Raw genomic sequence first — 12,767 nt, 5'->3', positions numbered from 1 at the left:
AGCCACCAGACCCAGTATCTTCAGTGTTTGTATAACAACCTGAAAGTCTCAAGTAATTGTATATTTTTGCACCTGAATGTACAGAAGCCTATCCAGAATAAGATATGATCTTGCATGAATCAAGAACTGCTCATAAGAAAGCAAACTTTGGAATTGGAATCAATGCTGACTTCTTCTTGTTTATTCCGAGGTCCAATTACCAGAAAAGAGAGCAAACTGCTTTCAGAAAAGGAGATTTTCTTGAGGCACCCTGAGCTTTTAATGATAATCACCCAAGCATACCAAGAATACCCAATATCTCAAGTGTGCTACCATTTCTGCCGACATTTTGGGAAAACTAAGGGACCTGTTGAAAACCTACAGAATAAGAGTTGGCTTGGGGGAAAAAAAAATTAAATATATTTTGGTAGGAGAAAATTAAGTATTTCCTGTGAAAATAAGCATCCCTCAGACCTGAACAAATCCTGTGAACATAAAGAAGGAATGATCACTGCCAACATTTTCACAAGAAACAAACTTCATAAATGAATCTATTTAAATATCTCAATCCAATATGGGATGCAGTTTTTTTTTTTTTTTTTTGAGGAATAAAACATTTTCCCACAGCAAGAAACAATTACTTTTGTTGGTAACTCAAATACAGCAATAATCTCATCCTTCAGTACATTCACATGAAAAGGGATACAGAAGGAATGGAGCAGGAAGTCAGCATACAGAGGACTCTGAAAGAACATTTTCTATTATTTTCAAAACTCATTTGCCCAAGGTAATTCTATGGAGCTAAGAAAAGGAGAAAAGATTGCCCAAGGAGAAAAGTGAATAATTCTTCCATCAAACCTGGCTTCAGGCTCTCTGGGAACAGAAATATGCTGTCTTGAGACTATGGGAAGATGTCACAGAAACTTGGCCAGAAAACTTTTTGTTTTGAGTTAAAACAATTGTTGCTGCTTCTCTTGATGTCTAAATGAACCTCTCTAATGGTGTTAGAGAAGTGAAAGACTGAAGCTAACGTAAGAATAGTTTAAAGAGAAAAAGTAACTTCACAATCTGGGACTTCAAAATTCTGTAGGACTGGAAAAAGTGCATGTAAACGCTGTAATCTGGCAGAAATAATGCAGACTGGGGTTGTGTCACAGTTCACAGGGTCTGTGGGCATCAAGAATTCCACCAATGGATGCTTCTCTGACAACTCTCAACAAGGTAATCCAACACTAAGCTATACGAAACAGAGTATTCTCTGTAGAAAACCTACTTGCCATTATAAAAGCTGTTAGTGATTACATTTAAAAAAAAAAACAAAAAACTGTAGTGCTTCGGCTGTTCCAGACAGAAACACGTAACGTGGCATGAAGACACTCCTTGAGTTCAACATATGCACTCTGTTGATATTTTAAAATACTTGATTGGATTGAGTTATTAGGGGTTTAAAATTATTCTGCATGATTTGACTTTTTTAAAAAAATAAGGGTCATGGGTTTTTTTTGTTTTTACAGTAATGATTTCCGCATGTTCAGTCTGCACTCTCCTAAATAAATGGAATGAGACTGCATGTGTAAATCAATGGAGATTCTCTCTTGGCTAAAAATAACTAATGGATCAACTAACAATTATGCATTTTTGTTGAGATTAAAACCTGACACTATTATTTGAATTTTTCAAAGTATAGTTTGCCTGTGTTTTCACATTCAGACTCTGTTTTGTGTAACTTACAGATCTTTGCCCACACACATACACAAGTGCTTTTTTTTAGTTAACATATCTAAAGAGTTCGCACAATTTTAGGTATTGTGTGTCTGGAGTCCTCTTTTAATCCTTAAATACTTATATTCACATTTTCATACTAAGTGGTGAGAACAAAGATTTTGTATTATAGTAACACTGCAGTAAAACAAGTGCTGTGGGACAGATTCCTTCAGCAATAATTAAAACTAATTTTTATTCTTGCTTATATTTACTGAATTAGATTTTAAAAGGGAGCTTAAATGTATGTTTATAAGATAATAGAAAAAATGGAGTGTCTCTCTCTCCAACTACTAGTACCACATCAAATTTTTCCTCTATAGCATTATGGAAAAAGTACCAAAAAAATATGTAGCTTACATTACAAAAAACAACTTTGTGACTCATATCCAAACTAATTTGCATAACTATAGTCTAATTTTTCAAATTAGAAATAAATATACCCCTAGATATTACTTGAGAAGTTCTTCATGTCTACAGAAGAATCAGCACACCTTAAAGACTAAAACTTCAATTCTGGTTAAAAAAAGAATAATATAATCCAGCTTCATTCATTCTTGTTGCTAGAAGGGCTAGAAAAGGTAAGACTGATATCATCTAAAAGGCACCAGCGCTACCTTGTTCACTCCCAAGGAGAAAAGACGACAAAGCAACAATCATTTCATAACTGCCGTAATACCTCAGAATATTTTGCCAACAAACAAAAGTGCATTAAGGATACCAGTAAAACAAGATTTCAAAAATCTTGAGCATGATTACAACTACAGATGACTACATGGTTTAAAAATAAATGAATAAATAAAATTGCCTCACTGCTTTATACAATATACTTACCTTGAAGAAAAGTAGTTCACGTATGTATTTTGTTTGCCAAGGATAACAAATGCATCTCAAGCACTATTCAAGCAATTTATGAATATTTACACGTCAGTTCACATATCAGTAAGGCCTCCAGATTCTGAGCCAGAACCTCAGCTGAACTAAGTCAGCTTCAAAGAACCTACACCAATTTACCCAAGTGAGGATCTAGCCCTCTGCCTTCATGTAATATGTTCGATCATTAAAAGATCAGTTGCTTACCTTAAATTAAGTGGTTCGTCGAGATGTTGTAGTCAATGTGGATTCCACTGCAGAGACACATGGGCTTCTGGCTTGCGAGCTCAGAATCTTTTAAACAGCATTGTCTGTTGTGGTCATGCATGTGTCCTGTGCCACTTTGTGCTCCCGTATGCCGGCATAAAAGACAAAAAAAAAAAAAGAGTGGGAATGGACAGTGGGAGCCATACTGACTACAACATCTCAACGGAACAGTTACTGTAGGGTAAGTAACTGTTCTTTCTTTGAGTATGTGTAACTGTGGATCACATTACAGGTGACCAGCAAGCACTATCTTCTTCAAGATAGCAAGAATGAGGAGCATGAGCTGACAGCCTGATCTACGGCTGCATGGACATCTGCAGCAGGTCTGTCTGCCAGAACTGCCTTGCGCAGTAGGGAACTAAGAATGAGTTTGGCCCAGACTTCTCTGGCTTTAGCAGTCAGGCTGGGGATAAACAGAATCAATGGGAAAGAGTTGGGTTTTTTTTTTTGCCTCAGTCTTCACAGACAAGATCAGCTCCCAGACTGCTGCACTGGGCAACACAGTATTAGGGAGGAGGTGAGCAGCCGTCAGTGGTGAAAGAACAGGTTAAGGACTATTTAGAAAAGCTGGACATGCACAAGTCCACGGGTCCAGATCTAATGCATCCAAGGATGCTGAGGGAGTTGGCTGATGTGATTGCAGAGCCATTGGGCATTATCTTTGAAAATTCGTGGTGACTGGGGAAGGTCCTGGACTACTGGAAAAAGGCAAATATAGTACCTATATTTAAAAAAGAGAAGAAAGAGAACCCAGGGAACTACAGACAGGTCAGACTCACTTCAGTCCCCAGTAAAATCATGGAGCAGGTCCTCAAGGAATCCATTTTGAAGCATTTGGAGGAGAGGAAGGTGATCAGGAACAGTCAACATGGATTCACCAAGGGCAAGTCATGCCTGACCAATATGACTGACTTCTGTGAAGAGAGAACTGGCTCTGTGGATATGGGGAAAGTGATGGATGTAATATATCTCGACTTTAGCAAAGCTTTTGATACGGTCTCGAACAGTATACTTGCCAGCAAGTTAAAGAAGTATGGATTGGATGAACGGACTATAGGATGGATAGAAAGCCGGCTAGATTGTCAGGCTCATCGGGTAGTGATCAATGGCTCGATATCTAGTTGGCAGCCGGTATCAAGCAGAGTGCCCCAGTGGTCAGCCCTGGGGCCAGTTTTGTTCAACATCTTTATTAATGATCTGGATGATGGGATGAATTGCACCCTCAGCAAGTTTGCAGATGGTGGGACAGGTAGATACCCTGGAGGGTAGGGAGAGGGTCCAGAATGACCTAGACAAATTGGAGGATTGGGCCAAAAGAAATCTGATGAGGTTCAACAAGGACAAGTGCAGAGTCCTGCACTTAGGACGGAAGAATCCCATGCACAATTACAGGTTGGGGACCGACTGGCTAAGCAGCAGTTCTGCAAAAAAAGACCTAGGGATATACCACGTAGAAAGAAGTCAGCAGTGTGCCCTCTGCCAAGAGCACAGCAGATTGGACTGTATTAGTAGAGCATCCACAGATCAAGTAATATTATTCCCCTCTACTTTGCACTGCATTAAGCCACATTGATACTGCATCCAGTTTTGGTCCCCACACTATAGAAGGATTGTGGACAAACTGGAGAGAGTGCCAGTGAGGCACAAAAATTGATTACGGGCTGGGGCAATGACGTACAGGAAGGCTGAGGAAACTGGTCATTTATCCGCAGAAAGACGATTAGGAGGCATTTGATAGCAGCCTTCAACTGTACCTGAAGGGATTCCAAGGAGATTGAGCTGTTCTCAGTTGATGGCAGATGACAGAACAGAACCAATGGTCTTAAGTTGCAGTGGGGCGAGGTCTTAGGTTGGATATTAGGAAAACATTATTTCCACTAGGTGGCGTGTGAAGCACTGGAATGGGTTAACGAGGACGTGTGGAATCTCCATCCTTAGAGGTTTTTAAGGCCTGGCTTGACAAAGTCATGGCTGGGATGACTGAGTTGGTGCTGATCCTGCTTTGAGCAGGGAATTGGACTAGATAACCTCCTGAGGTCTCTTCCAATCCTAATATTTGATGATTCTATGGCATAGCAGGCCTTTAGTGTGCAAGCTCTCCTGGGGAAGAAGAGATTTCTGATCACTTTGGAGGACAGATCAAATGCAGCTAACACTTCCCTCTCAATAGTCAGACTGTCAGACAATCTAGGTCAGGACAGAGAAAAGGGCCTTAGTAAAGGATGTGTCCTCTCAATGGTAGTTGCAGTGGTCATTCTAATTTTAATTCTATCAGATCAGAGAGCCATTGTCTCTTTGGCCAATGCAGAGCTAGTACTATCACTTTGCTTCTTCATGCTTTATACTCTGGACCTCCCTTTCCTAAAAGTGGAAGGTCACATATAGGCAGCCTTGTGGCCATCTGTTTGAAATAGCATCAGTCTCCAGGGCCCTGGGATCTACATCCCTGAAGTACTTTAGCCGCTCTGTGTTCTTGTGACTGGCAAACAGGTCAACTACTAAGAAGCTAAATGCCTGTGAGATCAGAGTGAAGACTTCCTGATTTAGGCACCATTCTGAGTTGTTGCCTGTGCATCTGCTGAGCCAGGCTGCTTTTTCAGTTCTTCAATACCTATTCCATTACTTCCATTGCTTTTGCACGTAGAGTTACTCTCCCTGTTCCCCCATATTTGTTCATACAGGCCACAGTGATTGAGTTGTCCAATTGCTCCAAGTATTCCCCTCTAGTAACGGGAACCTTAGTATGGGCTCAGAGCTGTCAGTCTAGGCCAGCAGCAGGCATACTTTTTGGCATAAGGGCCCCATCTTGGTATAGAAATTGTATGGAGGTCTGGCTTGGGCAGCAGGGTGGACTGAGGTGCCATGGGGATGAGGGTTCCGGTTGGGGGTACAGACTCTGGAGTGGGGCTGGGGATGAGCAGTTTGGGATGCAGGAAGATGCTCCAGGATGGGATGGATGGGGCTGGAGGGGGCTCTCGGCTAGGGAAGAGGATTGGAGTGCATGGGGGGTAAGGCTGAGATGAGAGGTTTGGAATGCAGAAGGGTGCTCTGGGCTGAGATCAAAGGGTTTGAGGGCAATCAGGGCTGGAGGGGAGCCTCAGGGGTGCAGGATCTGGGCGTCACTTACCTGAAGCGGCTCCTGGAAACAGTAGCCCATCCCCCCTCCAGAGACGAGACCACACTGCTCTGTGCGCTATCCCATCTACAGGCACTGCCCCTGCAGCTCCCATTGGCCACGATTTCTGGCCAATGGGAGCTGCAGAGCCAGCACTTGGGGCAGAGGCAGCGTGCGGAGCCCTCTGGCTGCTTCTGTTTCCGGAAGCCCTGCAGAGTGGAGCAAGGCAAGCCCCCAACCCCACTCCTCGGCTGGAACACCAGAGAGGAGAAAGCTCCCAACCCCACTCCCCAGTGGGAGCTCAAGGGCCAGATTAAAAGGTCTGACTGGCTGAATGCGGCCCACGGGCCGTATTTTGCCCACCCCTCGTCTAGACCAACAGGTTGATACTCTGGTTCCTTTCCCTGGAGTTCCACATACCTTGCATTCTTTTGTACCCCAGATGCACCTCCCTATCCCATAGACTGGCATCAACTGTGAGTACCCATGGGCCTGGAAGGCATATGGAAAAACCCCTGTGAATGATCTCTGGGACTGTCCACCATTTTAGAAGGTTCAGCACTGGTATGGAACCAGTAACTGATCTTCCATGCATTGCAGTGAATGTTTCCATACTTTTAAGAGAAAGGCTTAGAGACACCTGATATGAGGCCTTGTCATGGGATGATTCCTATACAAAAAACCAGGAAACCCAGTAACTGCAGACACAGAGTGGCCTTGTAAACCTTACCAACCTGGACAACAGGTTCACGATCTTGTAGAATCTGTCCAGTGACAGGTAGACCTTTGCCACAGAAGTAGCAATTTTCACTCCCAGGTTAATTATCCTTACAGAGGGAAATCAATAAACTTTTATTGGTGTTCATTATGAAGACATGCACTTGAATATATTTTGTCTATATGCTTCTTATCTGTAAATAAACGTATTCTGAACTGGAAAATCTTTGTGGTCACTAGTAAAAAACTAAGGACCAGGGGCTGCACTTTTATCAGACCTGCTTGGGATAATCACAGTGATGTGTGGAAGGACTGCAGTATAAAACTCCCAGTCAGAAGGGGTAAGATGCCGGTCTTTACTCAGAAAGAGGTGAAAGCTAGAGGCCTGAGAAGTGAGCAGGCATTCCTCAAAAGGACCACATAAGGAGATTAGAGGAGTAGTTACCCTGAAACTGTAAAAGCATGTTTTTTTCAGCAAATATTCTGGTTGGAAACCAGAGCATTCTCAGTCTTTGAGGTAGCAGATAACAGGAAGTGCTAGGGTATGACACTGGAGCATAAATTTCCTGAGATCTCAGTGTCATCCACAAATCCTTAAGGGAATATAGAGCTCCTCATCCATTCAGGCACTTTACCCTCAAAGAGTAGATCCTCAATGGTTGCTTGGACCTCTTTTGGCTGCCTGTAATCAGGAGGCCCAGCACATTGTGATCACTATAGCCTTGTATTGTGCAACTGTGTCAGGCATGTCTATTGCCACTTGTAGCACTGTTTTGGATACCATCTGCCTTACCTTTACAGTGTCTCAGATTCTCCCCGCATGCCTGCAGAAGCCAAGAGTGAAAGGGAGTCTCCCTTTCCCACATTAGGAAATTGTACTTCATGAAAGGGCCTAGTAGTTTGTGATGCAGAATTGGAGGCCCAGCCAAAGAGGCCCATCTTCTTGGTGTTCTTGTCCTTTTGGTGGCTCTGGCCTTTTCTTGGACCATAGATATGACAAGGGACCCTGCTGTCAGAGAACTGCTCAAAAGCCTTTAGGTGAGACTTGGCAACACTTTTCCACTCATTTCAAAGTCGGAGGTGGTAAGGCCAGGATGCACCATAGACCCTTTGCACAGTCCAGTGTCTCCTCATTGATGGGACAGTTATTGAGAAGCTGAGGATATCTTACAGCTTGTGCATATTTTCTAGGATCATTTTTGTCCAAAGTTTCAACCACCCCCAAGAGCAGTTATTCATATGCCCAAAAATCACTCATAGCCAATGTTGGGGATAAGGAGGATTCTTTAGGCAGGGAGGGCGGTTAATGTGTCTCCCAAGCCACGACTGTTCCTTCACCAGGGAGTTCCTCTGGTTCCAATATAGGCTCGCCAGGTACCTCCTCTTTGTTGAAAGATGTAATAGGAATCTGCTCTGGGACCTTTGAGAAGGCAAGCCCCAGTAAGGCCAGTCTAGCCATGCAGACAAATTATATTGGTTTTGGCCAGTCATGCATAGGAGCTTAGTACAGGGTTCTTTCAGAATATTTTTCAGGTACCTCTCCTGTCTCTCGGGAGACAGTTCCTGCTCGAAGTAAGGGAGAAGAGGCCCAGCAACAGCTAGAAGAAATACATCTTGTGACAAAAGTTCCTCCCCTACCTTGGTGGGTCCTGCACTTATTGGCAGATTTGCTCGCCTCACAGATTCATCCTGTGGGTTGGGAAACAGCCCAGAGACCTTCCTCTCTGGTTGAAGCCACAGTCCAAGTCAATTCCTCCTGTGTTTGATCAGGAGTTGGGAGGTTTGGGGGGAACCCGGGCCCGCCCTCTACTCCAGGCTCCAGCCCAGGGTCTTGTGGACTGCAGCTGTCTGGAGTGCCTCCTGGTACAGTTGCGCAACAGCTATAGCTCCCTGGGCTACTTCGCCATGGCCTCCTCCCAACACCTTCTTTGTCCTCACCACCAGATCTTCCTCCTGATGTCTGATACATTTATACTTCTCAGTCTTCCAGCAGTATGCCTACTCACTCTCGGCTTCTTGCACGCCTCTTGCTCCCAGTTCCTCGCACGCACTTCCTCTCCTCTGGCTCCCTTTGGCCTGACTGGATTAGCCCTTTTATAGCATCAGTGTGGCCTTAATTACAGTCAGGTGCTTAACAGCCTCACCTGACTCTTAGCAGGTTAATTGGAGGCAGGTGTTCTCATTAGCCTGGAGAAGCCCCTGCTCTGGTCACTCAGAGAACAGAAAACTACTTATCCTGTGGCCAGTATATCTCCCTTCTACTACTCTGCTGTTCCCAACTGGCCTGGGTCTATCACAATCTCTAGAAAAGATAGTGCCATTGGATGCGGTTCTGGCACTAATACTTGCTGTTGCTGGTTCCAGTTACAAAAGGAGTGAAGATAGCTTCTCAGTTGGTTCCTGAGTCAGTCCCAGGATGGATTTCAGAGTTGACATCAGCACCAGTGCCACAGGTTCTCTTGTCTTTTTCACTGCTGGTGCCTTGCTGTCACCCCATCATATTACTGAGCACTTAGGAGAGCTTCTCTCAGAGTCTCAGGTCCTTCCTGCAGGAGGTTAGTATGGACCACTCCAAAGAGAATGACACCTGGTCTCACTGCCCAGGAGTTGGTGCCAAAGCAGTTGTTGCCAAGGTCTTCAGTACCTTTGTGGACGCAGTTAGCATAGGCAATGCTGGTGCAGAGAATATTGGCACTCTGTTTTCTTCTCCTTGCTGGAACCAGAGGTATTCTGCCTCACAGCTAGGATACTTGCTAATGATGGTGTCTTTGGCTCCAGTTTAGAGGATATCCGCTTCTCTGGTATCAAATGCTACTTCTGTGAATTGCTTCAAAAGAAGTAGTTTGAGTGTCAACTCTTGAGATTTTTGGGTACAGGACAAGAGTGAGCACCAGATGGAAACATGTCAGGGATATGTCCTTCTCTGAGGCAGAAAAGAGATCTGCCTTGTCCATCAATTAAGGGCACGAGACCAGCACAGGAAAGGCAGGGTTTAAACCCAGTGGGTTTACAGTCTGACATTAGTAATGATTGGCCTGAAGCACTTTAGCCCACTGTACAAGGAAGTGTATACGGGTTCCCCCATGAATGTCCATTTCCTTTCGGGTGATGGGGAACCACCCAACTAAAAAGTTTTTAGCAAAAAGGGAGTGAAGAGAAGTTTCTTTATAGGTTAGAGATCTGAAGCTCAGAATTAGAAGAAAGCTGAATACAGTCCAGGTTCCAGCTCAACGTCCTGGATCATAAGAGGGAATTGAGAGAGGCTCATACTCATTCCACCCTATACTCTCCAACACTGGAGCCTAAGGCAGCAAAGGGCACACGTGTGGCTGTGACAGTGCTATTCAAAATATTCTGAGATTGAACACAAAATGCATGTGCTTCCATGGTGAGAGTCACACTGACATTCACAAGGAAGTTACAATTCCTATCCCATCATTTTCTACCTGCTAGAGAAAATCTGTCAAAAATGCCGTAATTGAAAATGGCTTTATTTTATTTACAAAGTTTCAATTTTCCATAAATCAAGAATGTAACTTACTGCATTGATACATGCCTGAGTGTCCATTTTTGCCAGAATATTTTAGTGACTGTCCTCCCTGAAATATATAGGCTTTAGGCCTATTCCACCAATTCCCCTGAATCGGGCCCCGCGCCCAAGAGGGCCCCGCGCCCAGTGAGAATCCCTTCCCTGGCTAGAGGTGCCTTTTTGATTTTTACTCACCTGGCAGCGCCCTGGGTTTTCAGCAGCACTTCGGCGGCAGGTCCTTCAGTGCTGCCGAAGACCTGGAGCAAGTGAAGGACCCGCCACCAAAGTGCCGCCGAAGACTCGGAGCACCGCCCGGTGAGTACAAGCCCCACATGCTTTTTTTACATGTGGTTGGTTTTTTTTAGTCATCCCTGCTGGGGCCCCGTCAAAACTGTTCGAATTGGGCCCCACACTTCCTAAAGCCGGCCCTGAATATATAGTTATTGTATGTGCATCTACCTACCATATGGAATCCTATTTGCTAACAGGTCCTATCTCCAACAGCTGAGTGCCCAGATTCAAAGCTTTCTATTGACTCATGGACATGACTTGCATTCTGAACCTGAAATTATCTCTTTCCCAAAGTCACTGGCAACAGATTCATAAAACTCTGTAAAGTCTGTGTGAAGGAGAGGAGTTGCCCTGCAAATTTATGAATACGGAATGTTGGTCTGACTATTTGGATAGTATTGACCCTATGTATATACTGGTTTTAACTCAATAGGGACTCATCACAAATACAGGCAGGAAGAAGAATGACTCCAGACAATCACCTCTCAGCAAATGCTTAAGAGTTAAGTGACAAAATAAGAACTACTAGCTTTGATGATTCCGTCTCCATCTCCGGACAGCCTACAAATCTCCTTTTGGCCAGGAATGACCCGGAACCACCAAACACAGGAAAACAGAGAACCATACCAGGGTTAAAAAAGAAAGACACACATGCACAGGAGAGCAACAGGGGAAAACAAGACTCGCTCAGACACATGAGCCTCCTGGAAGTGGGGAGTCTAGAGAAGCTAAGCCTGCCTACATCACAAGATGGTATGGCAAACTAAGTAAAACAGACATGCAGGTAGAGTGTTTTAAAATTCTTTTCTGTAAAAAATTTGTTCCTGCTACAAAATAAACAATATTTTTTCTTTAAAGCAGCTGTTTTGTCACCATATCCCACTGGCCACAGACTCCCAAAGAGAAGACCTGCAGGTGCCCAAACTGAGTCAGAGCAATAAATAGCTGACACACTAGCTATTGTAGCCGTGGTCCCCAGCTAAGAGGGGAGAACAATGAAATTCCATCCTGTGTCAGGTAAAATGAATGCAAGTCCCAAGATCGGAGAAGATGCACTCAGAGATCAGAAAGAACAGAGATGGAAGTAGTCCTGTAACCAGTTTATGAACCACCACCAAGTTCTCCTCGCACTGTTCAACCTTCCATTAACACTTTTCATTCCTCCTTGTTTGTGAAATTAAAGAAATCCCTCCACTCTAGCCTCCCCAAGAAAAACAGATAAAAGTTACTGCAAACCCAAAAAATCAGTTCATGGTTACATTTGTTGGAACACCAAAGAATGCCACCGAGAGTAAGGAAGTCACGACATATCTGAGGATGGGAGAGTTCTCAAAATCACATATGAAAAAAGAATCCCAATAAGCATCAGCTGTATAACTGAAGCAATTTTTTCCCATTTAAATGGACATTTTCCACTTGATTGTATAGTTTTTGTCTAACAAAATATCACAATATTATTCTTAAGCTAAATAGTTTACATAAATTAACAAATTTACATACGCATCAGATGAAAGATTCCATCACAGGCGCTAATATGAGACAAAAAGGCATTTCCTAGGCCCTGGCCAGCATGGGCTCCTTTCACAAGACCAGCAATATCCACTACGTTCAGAAAGGCTGGAATCTTGCTGAAAGATAAAAGAAAGGTTTCATTACTAAACAATATCAACTAAAACTGTTTAGCACAAAAAGAAACCCAAAATACTCCGAAGTACTGAGGTTAATATGGGCTCTATTTCTTTTTTTAAAATAGGTCTGTAAAAGAAACAAATTGTCTTTTGTCCTCTTTTGCTTGTTTTTGATGTATAAAGGTGCCCTGATTTGTATATTTTTATAGATCATATGAGACACAAATTTCTGAATGAATTTTAAATACAAGTCTTGTCTACTATTTTTCCTGGTAGACTCTGTAGATAACTAGTAGGTTTAACCTCAAAAATCTTGGATTTGATTAAGAGAAGCAATTTTTATTCAAACTTTTAAAAACAGTCTGGCTTGTTTTTTGAAAATTAAAACCTTCAATTTTTAAATACAGTAACTCTCCACTTAACTTCCTCTCGCTTAACGTTGTTTCGCTCTTACGTCCCTGCTCAAATACAGAACATGCTCAATTTAAAGTTGTGCAATGCTTCGCTATAACATCGTTTGGATCCCTGCTTTGTCCATCCATCTGCTCCCCTACGCCCCCACTCAACACTTCCCACCCGCCAGCAGACCCCACAGATCAGTGCCTTC

General features: G+C 43.4%; 1 protein-coding gene across 3 annotated transcripts in view; it reads right to left on the bottom strand.

Annotated features, from left to right (window-relative positions):
* The window catches only part of OLA1 (Obg like ATPase 1), a 173,872-nt gene that overhangs the window by 126,978 nt on the left and 34,127 nt on the right, over positions 1–12,767 (bottom strand). For all 3 annotated transcript variants that reach the window (XM_032784568.2, XM_032784569.2, XM_032784567.2), the window contains one exon: positions 12,033–12,160. In XM_032784568.2, coding sequence (XP_032640459.1) covers positions 12,033–12,160 — 128 coding nt within the window. The remainder of the gene's footprint in view (positions 1–12,032; positions 12,161–12,767) is intronic.

The sequence above is a fragment of the Chelonoidis abingdonii genome, chromosome 10, assembly GCF_003597395.2.
Source record: "Chelonoidis abingdonii isolate Lonesome George chromosome 10, CheloAbing_2.0, whole genome shotgun sequence".
NCBI classification, from domain to species: domain Eukaryota; kingdom Metazoa; phylum Chordata; order Testudines; family Testudinidae; genus Chelonoidis; species Chelonoidis abingdonii.
The sequence above is the reverse complement of the archived record's forward strand: the minus strand, read 5'-3'. Positions and strand labels throughout refer to the sequence as shown.